The sequence below is a fragment of the Bubalus kerabau genome, chromosome 8 (genome assembly GCF_029407905.1).
Source record: "Bubalus kerabau isolate K-KA32 ecotype Philippines breed swamp buffalo chromosome 8, PCC_UOA_SB_1v2, whole genome shotgun sequence".
Lineage (NCBI taxonomy): Eukaryota > Metazoa > Chordata > Mammalia > Artiodactyla > Bovidae > Bubalus > Bubalus kerabau.
Genome location: NC_073631.1, coordinates 12,796,512 through 12,808,651, shown reverse-complemented (window position 1 = coordinate 12,808,651; position 12,140 = coordinate 12,796,512). Strand labels below are relative to the sequence as shown.

General features: G+C 41.9%; 1 protein-coding gene across 1 annotated transcript in view; it reads left to right on the top strand.

Moving 5' to 3' along the window:
- The first annotated feature begins 1,976 nt into the window (after positions 1 to 1,976).
- FAM133B (family with sequence similarity 133 member B) overlaps positions 1,977 to 12,140 on the top strand; it is a 29,465-nt gene continuing 19,301 nt past the window's right edge. The window contains exons 1-2 of the mRNA XM_055589714.1: positions 1,977 to 2,147; positions 11,373 to 11,470. Coding sequence (XP_055445689.1) covers positions 2,124 to 2,147; positions 11,373 to 11,470 — 122 coding nt within the window. The 5' untranslated portion in view covers positions 1,977 to 2,123. The remainder of the gene's footprint in view (positions 2,148 to 11,372; positions 11,471 to 12,140) is intronic.

Below are 12,140 nucleotides of genomic sequence, written 5' to 3'. Positions count from 1 at the left end.
CAACCAGGTTTAGCTGGACCATTTTTTTCAAAGTGGTTTACAAAAGACTTTGAGCTAGTTAGTTATCTCTGTGTCTGTTTAGCTACTTAGAACCTCAGTCCATTAAAAGCGCAAGAGGCCCCTGCCACTGATTTTTCTCTCTGGACTGTGAGCCCAGTTTACAACTCCCAGTTCTTTAGGGACAGTGATGGGCCCCAGGAAGTCATATTTGTAACAGCCCTAGCAAACTAATATGTTAATTCAATGAAGAAAGGATAATCGTTCCCACCAAATGGTTCTGGAGAAACTGGTTATCCATATGGGTAAAAGAAAATGAAGCTTGACCCTTAACTTTACACCATGAAAAACAATTCAAAATGGATCATGGACCTAACATGGAGCTGGAACGATAAAACTTGCTGAAGAAAACATAAGAAAAAGATCCTTGTGACAGGGTTAATATCTGTAAAGTTCCTGGGATATGAAAAAACACTATCGTTAAGCCATGAAAACAAACTTCATCTTGTTCAGACAGACAGAGAAGCCTGTCCTTGCTAAGAGGATCCCAAGCTTAAGTCAGGGGTGAGGGAGGAGGAGGAGGAGAAATGAAATCTTGGAGACCCAATTTACAGCAAGAAGTAAAGTGGTGTTACTAAGGAGAATAAGCTTTCAGTATGGAATAGAACCCCCAGTGGCTGCATTTGAGAGTCTGGGAAAGTTCTGAGAGAACGGGAGCTGGCATTTGTTGCGTGATACAGCATGAGAAAGGGAAGGAGGGGAAGACAAACTGGGAAGATGGTTTTAAGTTTTCTTATATTTGAGTATAAGCCCATTTAGACATTTTCCAGGCGTCTACGAAAGATCCAAATTGATTTTCAATTTCTAATGATGTGCTGAGATGGATCCAGGTTTATCCAGATCTATTAATTCTAAGTGAATATAATGGCACCTTCTCTGAAGCCCCGGAACACCTCCCTTGAAGTTTTAGTGTTTTACTGACATTATTACGGCATGCTATGTAGTAAAGTTGACCCTGCGTTTATCTATCTCCCTAACTAGCTTATAAACAGGCCCTTTGAGGGGAGCACTTGTGTCTTAATCTCATCTTCATGTCTTACTCGTATCCAGCTTCCAGTCACTCCGAGAATTACACCAAGCAGGTGTTCAAAGGGCTTTCCTGGTGGCTCAAACGGTAAAAAAAAAAAAAAAAAAAAAAAAAAAATCCTCCTTCAGTGCGGGAGACCTGGGTTTGATTCTTGGGTCGGGAAGATCCTCTGGAGGAGGGCATGGCAGCCCACTCCAGTATTCTTGCCTGGAGAATCCCATGGACGGAGGAGCCTGGCAGGCTGCAGTCTATGGGGTCACAAAGAGTCGGACACGACTGAGCGACTAAGCACAAGTACAGGTGTTAAAAAATTAGTGTGAAATGGATACATGAGCGATAGATGAACGGGATTGACCTTAAAAGGCAATGTCTTTAGCACTATCTATGAGAACACTGACTTCTCCGCCACCACTTGATGGATTCTGAGGGACTACCTCCGTCCTAGCCCTCACTTTATCTGTACCCAGCATCCGCACTATGCCAAGCACACAGGCATAGTGGAATAATAGTGGAACACAACAGGCCTTGGAATAATCACTGTATCCTCTGGAATGAGGATTTCAGTACATCAGGAATGGCAGAAAGCAAAACAATCCAAGGCCAAACACAAAGCAGCTGCCTGGGCCATGCTGCTGAACTGCTGCTGCTGCTGCTGCTGCTGCTGCTAAGTCGCTTCAGTCGTGTCCGACTCTGCGCGACCCCATAGACGGCAGCCTAACGGGCTTCCCCATCCCTGGGATTCTCCAGGCAAGAACACTAGAGTAGGTTGCCACTTCCTTCTCCCATGCTGCTGTACTGGGTGAGTGGCAAAGCTCAGGAATCCCCAGGCGACCCCTGGGAACCGCAAGTGACCGCGGGCGCCTGCCTCTCCTCCGAGGCGGTAGGTGGCGCTGTGGGCTACCGCGGCCGCTGGGTCCGCGAGGCGCCGCTCTCTCAATGGGGTGGGGACTTGGCCGAGGGACCTGCTTCGGGGCCTCTTCGTTAGCCGCGCTGGCCTGGTCTCCCCGCTGAGGGCTGGCTTAGCTCTCAGTCCGGCACCATGGGGAAGCGGGACAATAGAGTGGTGAGTACCGGGCGGGGAAAACAGTGGGGCGAAGCGGGGCGCGGCGGCGGGAGAGCGGGACCGCTCGCCCTTCCCGGCTAGGCCTGAGAGTCAGCAGCGGCGCTCGGACCTTGAGATTGGAGACCCGGCTCCCCCCAAAGCGGGGCCGGCCCCGGACGCGCTTGCGCCGCGCACGCAGTTGGCGCCTGTGGGCCCCCCACTCCTTTCCCTCTTCTCTCTCGCCCCCCTTTTCTTTACATCCGGTCAGCCCTGCCGCACCTTCTGGCAGTGCTCTGTGGCATCCTTCTCCCCCGCATTTGGGCCAGCAGTGCCCACTGTGTAGAGCCGCCAAGGGTCCTCTGACCCCTCCTGTAAATAAGTGCGAAGTCTGAGGCCCGGGAAGGCGCCGGAACTCGCCCCCGCCACCCCGACCGGTATCGCCCGCCCCATCTCCGCCGCTCTCGCGCATTCGGGTGGGACGGAGGCGCGGAGGTCTGGGACGCTGTCCCTACACCCGGGGGCCTGCAGGGCGCCCGGTTCTAGAGGCAAGCGGGCTCCCTGGTTTAAGAACCAGGATCAAAGCCAAATGCTTTGATCCGGCCCCAGAGCCCACCACTACGCATGTGTGTCGCTCTGTCGTGTCCGACTCTTTTGTGTGTGCGTGCGCGTCGCTCTGTCGTGTCCGACTCTTCTGTGACCCTGTGGACCACAGCCCGCCAGGCTCCTCTGTCCATGGGATTTTCCAGGCAAGAATACTGGAGTGGGTTGCCATTCCCTCCTCCAGGGGATCTTCCCAACACAGGGATCGAATCCGGGTCTCCTGCATTGCAGGCAGATGCTTTACCGTTTTAGCTACCTGGGAAGCCCACCTGGCACTTAGTAGGCCCCGAGAAGGAATAAATGGCTTGATGGTTGACTCTGGACTCAGACCCAGGCTGAAATGTCAGTTTTGGGCTCTCCGGAGTTGGATGACCTAGGATACGTCGCTGTTTTCATCTGTAAAGTGGGATCAGTGCAGCCCGTAACTTGGCAGAATAGTTGAGACCGCACAGGGCAAGGTGGGCGGGCGAATGTTTGGTCTGCAAGTTGTTACTCTGTAACAGAGATGAAAGAGATACAGAAGTAGCTAATAACAGAAAGTAAGAAATGGCTGATGAGAATGCGAGGTTCTGAGGTTAACCATTTTCACAGGCAGACGTGGGAGAAAGGCATTCTAGGTGTCCACTAGCTTGGTTTGGAAAGCCCAGGTTGTGAATCAGATTGCATGGGCCATAAACAAGGAATTTGCGATAAGCTTAAGTTACACTTGCTAGGCTTGGCCATAATAGAGTTTTAAACCAATGTGCAGCAAAAAAAAAAAAAAAAGAAAATGCTGTTGAAGTTAACGTACTAAATTTAATGAACTAGCTTTTTAAAAATTAAGCGATTAATTTCCTTTGCTGTTTGGGGGAGGGAGAGGTGCTCAAAGAGCTTTACTTCTCTGAAATACTTAATATGTTCAAAACTCTTATCTTAGTTTTATATAGTCTTCATAATCAAAGATGTCTAGGAACCACCGTGGTGAAGTTTGATTACAAGGTTGAGGAATGTTCTTTTTTCATGCCTTCCTTTCTGTAGGTCAGACCTTATGGTATTGATTCTCGTAGAGTTGAAATGGTGTTCTCATGGAACTTCCTTAGGCTTAAGGTATTGAGTGTTTTGGCTGTTTAATGACCTTAGGCCTTAAATGTTTAGAAATCACTGGACGTTGGGTACAGTTTTCATGCAAAAGCCTAACATGTTTTGTTTTACTGGCAGAAGGTGTTAGACATTTTTTTTAAAGCATTTGAAAAACTTTTCAAGTTAGTTTCATTTACTAGAGCATTTTTGACAACTCTGGGCTCTGCTGATTCCTTGGTATGTGTCTCAGCATAGGTAGTTCTGGTAACATTTTGTATGCACTTGAAAGATTATAGAAAGGGAAACAGAACATTAAGAGATAGAAGACACAGGTTACCCAATTCAGCCTCCTCGCTGCGGTGGAGGAGGTGGAACTATTAAAGTGTTAATCTCTCAGTCGTGTCCGACTTCTTTGCAACCCCATGGACTGTAGCCTGCCAGGCTCCTTTGTCCATGGAATTCTCCAGGCAGGAATACTGGAGTGGGTAGCCATTCCCTTCTCCAGGGGATCTTCCAACCCAGGGATTGAACCCAGGTCTCCAGCATTGCAGGCAGATTCTTTACCCTCTGAGCCACCAGGGAAACCCCCGAACTATTAAAACTGGGACTCCCCCCAAAAAACACCATGGGTCATCTGGCAACTCAGTTCAATACATCATAACTTTTGACTTTAAATAAAATAAACATTTGCATCTGAAAATAATGGCATTTTTTTCTTTTTACATTGATGATAAAAATCATGGTTTTAGAGATGACAGAACTGCTTTCTAAAAAAGCCATAAATTTCAGGTTGAAGTTTTTTTAAAAATAGGCTTTACTTTTTGGAGCTCTTTTGGTCTCAAGGCAATATTGGGCAGAAGGTACAGAGAGTTCCCATACGCTCCCTGCCCATAGACATGCTCTGCCTCCCCTATCTTCAACTCCCACACCTGAGCAGTATGTTTGTTACGGGCAATGAGCATACATTGGCACATCATTTTCATCTGAGGTCCTTAATTTAGGTTCAGTCCCCGGGTTGGAAGATTAGAGTTCCCTCTTGATATTGTACACTCTTTTTTATTGATTTATTTATTTATTTAGATATTGTACATTCTTAAGCAACTTTTTTTTCCCACTGAATATTTTAACCCTTGAGATTTGTAAAGCATGAAAGTGTTAGTTTCTCAGTCATATCCGACTCTTTGCAACCCCATGTGGCCCGCCAGGCTCCTTTGTCTGTGGAATTCTCCAGACAACAACACTGAAGTGGGCAGCCATTCCCTTCTCCAGAGGATCTTCCTGACCCAAGGATCGAACCTGGTCTCCCACATTGCAGAAGATTCTTTATACTGTCTGAGCCACTGGTTACCCTTTGTGCCCATTATTTTCCAGAAGTTTCTTTCCTGTTCTTTTCTGTTTTTACTAAAACAGATGTATCCTCTAGATAAAAATAGGTAATCAAAGTAACGAATGAAGTTCTGCACATTTTGTCCTCAACAACCACACTGCAGTTGCTCTTTTCCTAGCTGCCCACTTACATATTCCCTTGAGCCTGTTTTGCCAGCCTGACTTCCAAAAAACCAACCCGTTTTTCTGTTACCCAAGCTCATGGAACAGTTTGGAGCCACAGACAATTCTAGTTACATATAAGTATGGGTGTTTGATTTAAAAGGTCACAGTATTTAAAATGATTAAGTCATAGCCATTTTAAGAAATGGCACAATTTCTTTATTTTGATTTATACTCAGCCATTATATATGCTATGTATAATGTGCTAATGTTAGAAGCATTATTTTTCACACTTAGGCATAGTAAGTGAAAGAGCTTTACCTTTGTGAAATGGTTTTGGTTTTTAAAACCTTTTTGCTGTGCATCATAAAGAGGAGCACTGTTGCTTAATGATTATGAGCACAGACTCATGATCAAGTGTTTTGCAAGGAGTTTTTAAGGTGCACTTCATAAGTATTACCATTGTAATTGAAATAAATAATGGAGCTATTTAGAGTGTACTTAAGCAGACTGGGCATAGAGTTTATCAAAAGCTTGAAAGTTAAGCTTTACATACTTAACTTATTACATACTCAGTATGTAATAGCTTTACATACTTAACCTTATTACATACTCAGTAATAGCACTTGTAATTGTGCCATAACTTATCCATGATTGACATGGACTCTTAGCATATGAATGTACTATTTTATATTCCTCTGCAAAGTAAGCAGTAAGATAGGATGATACATACTTTGAAGATGCAGTTTCACAGTAGACATTAAATATATGCTAGAAAATTTAAAGGCTGTAAAACAGTAAATGTTGTGTTTAGATTATTTAAAACTACAGTGGAAAATTGCCTCTATACTAAGTCCTCTGCATACGAACCTTCAAGTTGCAAACTCTCAAAGATGCAAACACGCTTTCGCATGTATAGCCACGTAAGTTAGTTCGCCTGTCTGGCGTATGTTGTCATGTATGTGCATCCTCTTCAAGTGGTTGTGCTTTTGTGTACTGTACAGTAGAATGCAGTAGCACGGTGTGTTTATGGCAAGTCCTGAATGTCCAGAAGCAAATAAAAGCGGTGGTGATGCAGCTGTTACTACTGTACTCTTGGAGGTCACGTGCTATAATATTAAAAAATGTTTTCTTGGGACTTCCCTGGTGATCCAGTGGTTGGGAATCTGCTCTCTAGTACAGGGGATGTGGGTCTGATCCCTGGTCAGGGAACTAGGATCCCACCTGCCATGGGGCAACTGAGCCTGCGCACCACGACTAGAGACCTCGTAACTAAGACCCAGTTTTCATGGCACAGCACAATCTGATTGAGAAATGGTTCGTTGTTGCACAAAAGGTGACACTTCAGAATGACAGCCGTTTTGATTTGTGGGCAGCTCATGAAGTACTGACTTGCCGAGCTTTTTCATCTTTCCAGTTCACTTCAAATGCCAAATATAGAATGGTTGCAACTATAGAATGGTTGCAGTTGAGTTCTTAGGCAACTTCGCATGTAATTGTAAGAGGATCAGCTTCGATGATTGCTCTCAGATGGTCATTGCAAACTTCCAATGACTGGCCACCGTGCTCCTCATCTTCAAGGCTCTTCTTGTTTCCTTTGCAAAACTTCTTGAACTACCACTGCTTTGTACATTTCAATAGCAGTTCTTGGGCCAAATGCATTGTTGGTATTGGGAGTTGTCTCCATTCGTTTACGGCCCATTTTAAACTCTAACAGGAAAATCCACTCAAATTTGCTTTTTGTCTAACATCATTTCCATAGTCCAAAGTAAATATAAAATAAACAAGTAATAAGTCATTAGCAAAAAACCGTAAAGTGAGAAATGTGCATTAAAATTATGTATAACATGACCACATTTATTATGACTGTATTCCAATGTCAAACGGCAAATTTCAACAATGCAAAAACTGCAGTTACCTTTGCACCAAGCTGGTATTTCATTTGGGGAATATAGTGTATTTGATGAATCTCAGGTTGATGGCTCTTTGGGTATTTTCAGTTTTTCCTCTTTTGGTGATATAGTTTTAACATCCGTGTATATATTTATAACTTTGAAAATAAAGTTTTTACAGTTTCAAACTTAAAATGGTTTATCATTAAGTACTGCTAAAATTATGACATGATACCTAAGAAGTAAGAAGGTGATAGATACTGTACTCCTGGTTTAAAGTGATGATCTTAGTTTGTACATTACACTTTTGATTGTTAAGATGGTCAGTGTCATTGGTTGGGCCAACAACTGCTCTGTTGTGGCCTTTGTTGGTTGTCATTTCCGCATAAACTGATTAAAAATCTCAGTAGAGACAGTTGAGTGAAATTTGAGGGCATAACATTTGATATTAAAAATATGACTTTTATGCCTCAGTCTTCAACATTGCATTGACAGCCACATGTAGCCCCCATCCTGTAATTGTCTCTGACCTTAGGAACTCTAGCTGTAAGAAAATTATATTAAAGGTTTAACTGTTTTCATCTCAAGTAATTAGGCAGTATCCAGTTGAATGGAAATAATTCTCGGTATGTGTTGTTTATAATGATTGTGTATTGTTTACTCTGCCAGAGAAATCTAGATGTATATAACTTACATTTGTTATGAAGGTGGAAATTTTGTCATTTTTAAAGATTTTAAGTAAAATGCAATAGATGAAAGTCCCTTTTCACTTTTCTGTGGAATGTTAAGTACTAAGTTTCAGGCCTTAAAATCAATCTTTGTGATAGTCATTTTCAACCAAAGTTCTTTTTATTTAAAGAGTAGAAAATGGAGAAGGAAATGGCAGCTCACGCCAGCATTCTTGCCTGGGAAACCCCATGGACAGAAGAGCCTGGCGGGCTACAGTCCATGGGGTGTAGAGAGTCAGACACGACTCGGCAACTCAAGGGCAGCAGCATGGGCTTGGCGGTTTCTGTTCTGAGCGCTGTAGGGAGCTAAATGGTTAAAAGTGTAATTTGTGATAAAATAAAAAGTGGAAGAGTATTTTAATAAATGTTTGTTGACTTGAATTAAGTTGGAAAACTTAATCATAGGATCAAGAAATTGAGACTGAATTAAAGACTAGATTTTGTATCTGTTCTAAAGTGAATTCTAATAAAACAGTGTCTGCTAGACACTGTCATTAACAAATATTCTGCTTTATTTTGTCTCAGTATGTTTTTGGGCAAAGTGTATAAAAATATGTATTTCTGCTCTAGTAAGTGTAGTTTACAGAGCATAATATCATCATAATTTTGTGGGTTTTTATTGTACAGAAATATATATAACATAAAGTTCACCATTTTAAGCATTTTTAAGGGTATAGTTCATTAGGTACATGTGTTATACAGCTATCACCACTGTCCATTTCCAGAAGTTTTTCATTATCTCAAACAAGCTTTGTACCCATTCCACCACTCTCAGCCCCTGGTAAACTCCCTTTTTTGTCTCTGAGTTCACTTATTCTAGGTACCCCAAATAAGTTGAATCATATAATATTTGTCCTTTGGTGTCAGCTTTATTTCACTTAGTATGCTTCCAAGGTTCATCTGTGTTGTAGCATGTATCAGAATTTCACTCTTTTCTGAGGCTGAATAATATTCCATTGTATGTACTGAATTGGCCAAAATGTTCATCTGGATTTTCCTGTAAGATGGTATGGAAAAACCCAGACAAACTTTTTGACCAACCCAATACGTGGTACATTTCGCTTATCCGTTCATCCATGGGTGGATGTGTGGACTGTTCCCACCTTTTGGCTGTTGTGAATAGCGCTGCTGTGAACGTGGGTATACGTGTATCTGTTTGAGCCCCTCCTTTCAGTTCTTGGATCCTGAATCATATGGCAATTCTGTGTTTAACTTTTTGAGGAATCGTCAAACTTTTCCAAAACAGCCGCACCATTTTTTATTCTCACCTGCAGTGCTTAACGGTTCCAATTTCTTCACATCCTTGATGACACTTTTTATTTTCTGTTTTGGACAGTAGCCATTCAACTGGTGTGAGATGGTGTCTCGTTGTTTTGATTTGCATTTCCCTCGTGACTAGCAACTCCAGGAGATAAGGGAACACAGAGGAGCTTGGCATGCTTGGTTTCAGGGAGTCGACAACAATGACAAGTAACAGCGAACATCTTTTCATGTGCATACTGGACATTTGTTTATCTTCTTTGAAGAAATGTCTAAAGTCCTTTGCACATTTTTGAATGGGGTTTTGGGGTTTTTTGTTGTTGAGTTGTAGGATTTATTCATTCTGCATGTTAAACCTTGTCAGATATATGATTTGCAAATATTTTCTTCCATTCTGTGGATTGTCTTTTCAGTCTTTTGATAGTATTCTTTGATGCACAAATGTTTTTAATTTTGCTGAACTCTTGTTTATTTTTTCTTTTGGCGCCTTGCATAATTTAATTTTTGATAGTTAACAATCTGTGTATAAAATTGCTATCAGGATGGCACAGTATTTCCTGAGATAAAAGATAAAGTAGAATAAGCAATGAACTTAGTGTTAGGTCTTCCATCTTTGAAATCAAGTTTCTTCATTTACCATTGAGAATAGTATTACTACCCTTAGAGCTTTATTGGGCTTTTGGAGAAAGTACTACAAAGCCACCTCAGAGTTAAAGAAGAGGTATCAATATTATTTTCATCAAATTTCTGATGAAGATAACATTTTCTGTGAAATAGTGGTATTACTTATCTCCCAAACCTCTGAGGCTTAATGTTGTTCAGTTGCTAAGTTGTGTCCAACTCTTTGCGACCCCATGAATTACAGCGCTCCAGGCTTCCCTGTCCTTTACTATCTCCCTGGCTTGCTTAAACTCATGTCCATTGAGTCAGTCATCCAACCATCTCATCCTCAGTTGCCCCCTTCTCCTCTTGCCCTCAGTCTTTCCCAGAATCAGGGTCTTTTCTAATGAGTCAGTTCTTCACATCAGGTGGCCAAAATATTGGAGCTTCAGTTTCAGCACCAGTCCTTCCAATGAATATTCAGGACTGATTTCCTTTAGGATGGACTGGTTGGATCCCCTTGCAGTCTAAGGGACCCTCAAGAGTCTTCTCCAACACCACAGTTCAAAAGCATCAATTCTTCGGCCCTCATCCTTTATAGTCCAACTCTCACATCCATACTTGACTACTGGAAAAACCATAGCTTTGACTATATGGACTTTTGTTGGCAAAGTGATACCTCTGCTTTCTAATACACCGTCTAGGCTGGTCATAGCTGTTTTTCAAAGGAACATGCGACTTTTTAATTTCATGGCTGCAGTCACCATCCACATTCATTTTGGAGACCAAGAAAATGAAATCTGTCACTGTTTCCATATTTCCTCCATCCATTTGCCATGAAGTGATGGGACCAGATGCCATGATCTTCATTTTCTGAATGTTGAGTTTTAAGACAGCTTTTTCTCTGTCCTCTTTCACCTTCATCAAGAGGCTCTTTAGTTCTTCTTCGCTTTCTGCTGTAAGGGTGGTGTCATTTGCATTTCTGAGGTTACTGATATTTCTCCCAGCAGTCTTGATTCCAGCCTGTGCTTCATCCAGCCCAGCGTTTCTCATGATGTACTCTACATATAAGTTAAATAAGCAGAGTGACAGTATGCAGCCTTGACGTTCTCCTTTCCCAATTTTGAACCAGTTGGTTATTCCATGTCCAGTTCTAACCGTTGCTTCTTGACCTGCATACAGATTTCCCAGGAGGCAGGTAAGATCATCTGGTATTCCCATCTCTTTAAGAATTTTCCACAGTTTGTGGAATCTACACTTTGACTGTGACCTACACAGTCAAAGCCTTTATCATAGTCAGTGAAGCAGAAGTAGATGTTTTTCTGGAATTCTCTAGTTTTTTCTGTGATCCAGCAGATGTTGGCAATTTGATGTCCTATTCCTGTGCTTTTTCTAAATCCAGCTTGTACATCTGAAAGTTCTTGGGTCCACTGTTGACGCCTTGCTTGACGGATTTTGAGCATTATTTTGCTAGCGTGTGAAATGAGTACAACTGTGTGGGAGGTTGAACTCAATTCTTTGACTTAGTTTGACCTAGTATGCGTTTATAGTAAAGATTGCTTTATGAGTAAGAAAATGATTATTTTAATGGAGTTAATTTTTGTTTTTTTTTCCTCAAGGCCTATATGAACCCAATAGCAATGGCCAGATCAAGGGGTCCAATCCAGTCCTCAGGTCCAACGATCCAAGATTATTTGAATCGACCAAGGCCTACCTGGTATTTGTGAAACAATTTACCTATATAAATATATATAAGGTTTTCATAAATGTTTTAAAGGTCATTTTACAGCTTCTACTGATTGCCAAGCAGTTGCTGGATGCATCATTGTTTGAAGTAGTATTTAATATGTGCTTACTTTTGAACGTATAAAGCACATGCATGAATGTAAAGCAAGCATTTAGGAACCCACCACCTAGTACAGCTAAAGCTGAAGCACTGCCAGAGAATCTTGCATACCAAAAACATCCCTGGCTCCTAAAAGAGACCTTAACCTTGCAGTATTCCAAGCTATTTAAAATGGTAGGTTTGAATAATTTAACCTTTGAGGTGTAACCTTAAGTGTTGAGAAAGAAAATGTTAGGCCTTGTTTCTGGTTTTATCTGCTGGCTTTACAATGTGTTAAGATTTCCCATTGTCTAAGTTGTGTGTTAAAGTTTGTTGTTTTGCCCTCGTTGAGTGGCTCTGATCTTTGCTAAATAAAGCGTCGTAGCTCTAACATTATTATTTTTCAGTATGTCTTATTATTAAATACCCATACTCCTGAAGTGACATAAGAGAAGATTCAGAGCTGTTAGCTTTTTATTCCTTCTAAGGGCCCCCGAGAGCTGGGCAGCTAGAGTTGAAACTTGTGCTTACACACCGGAAGGAACCCTTAAATAGGAAGTAA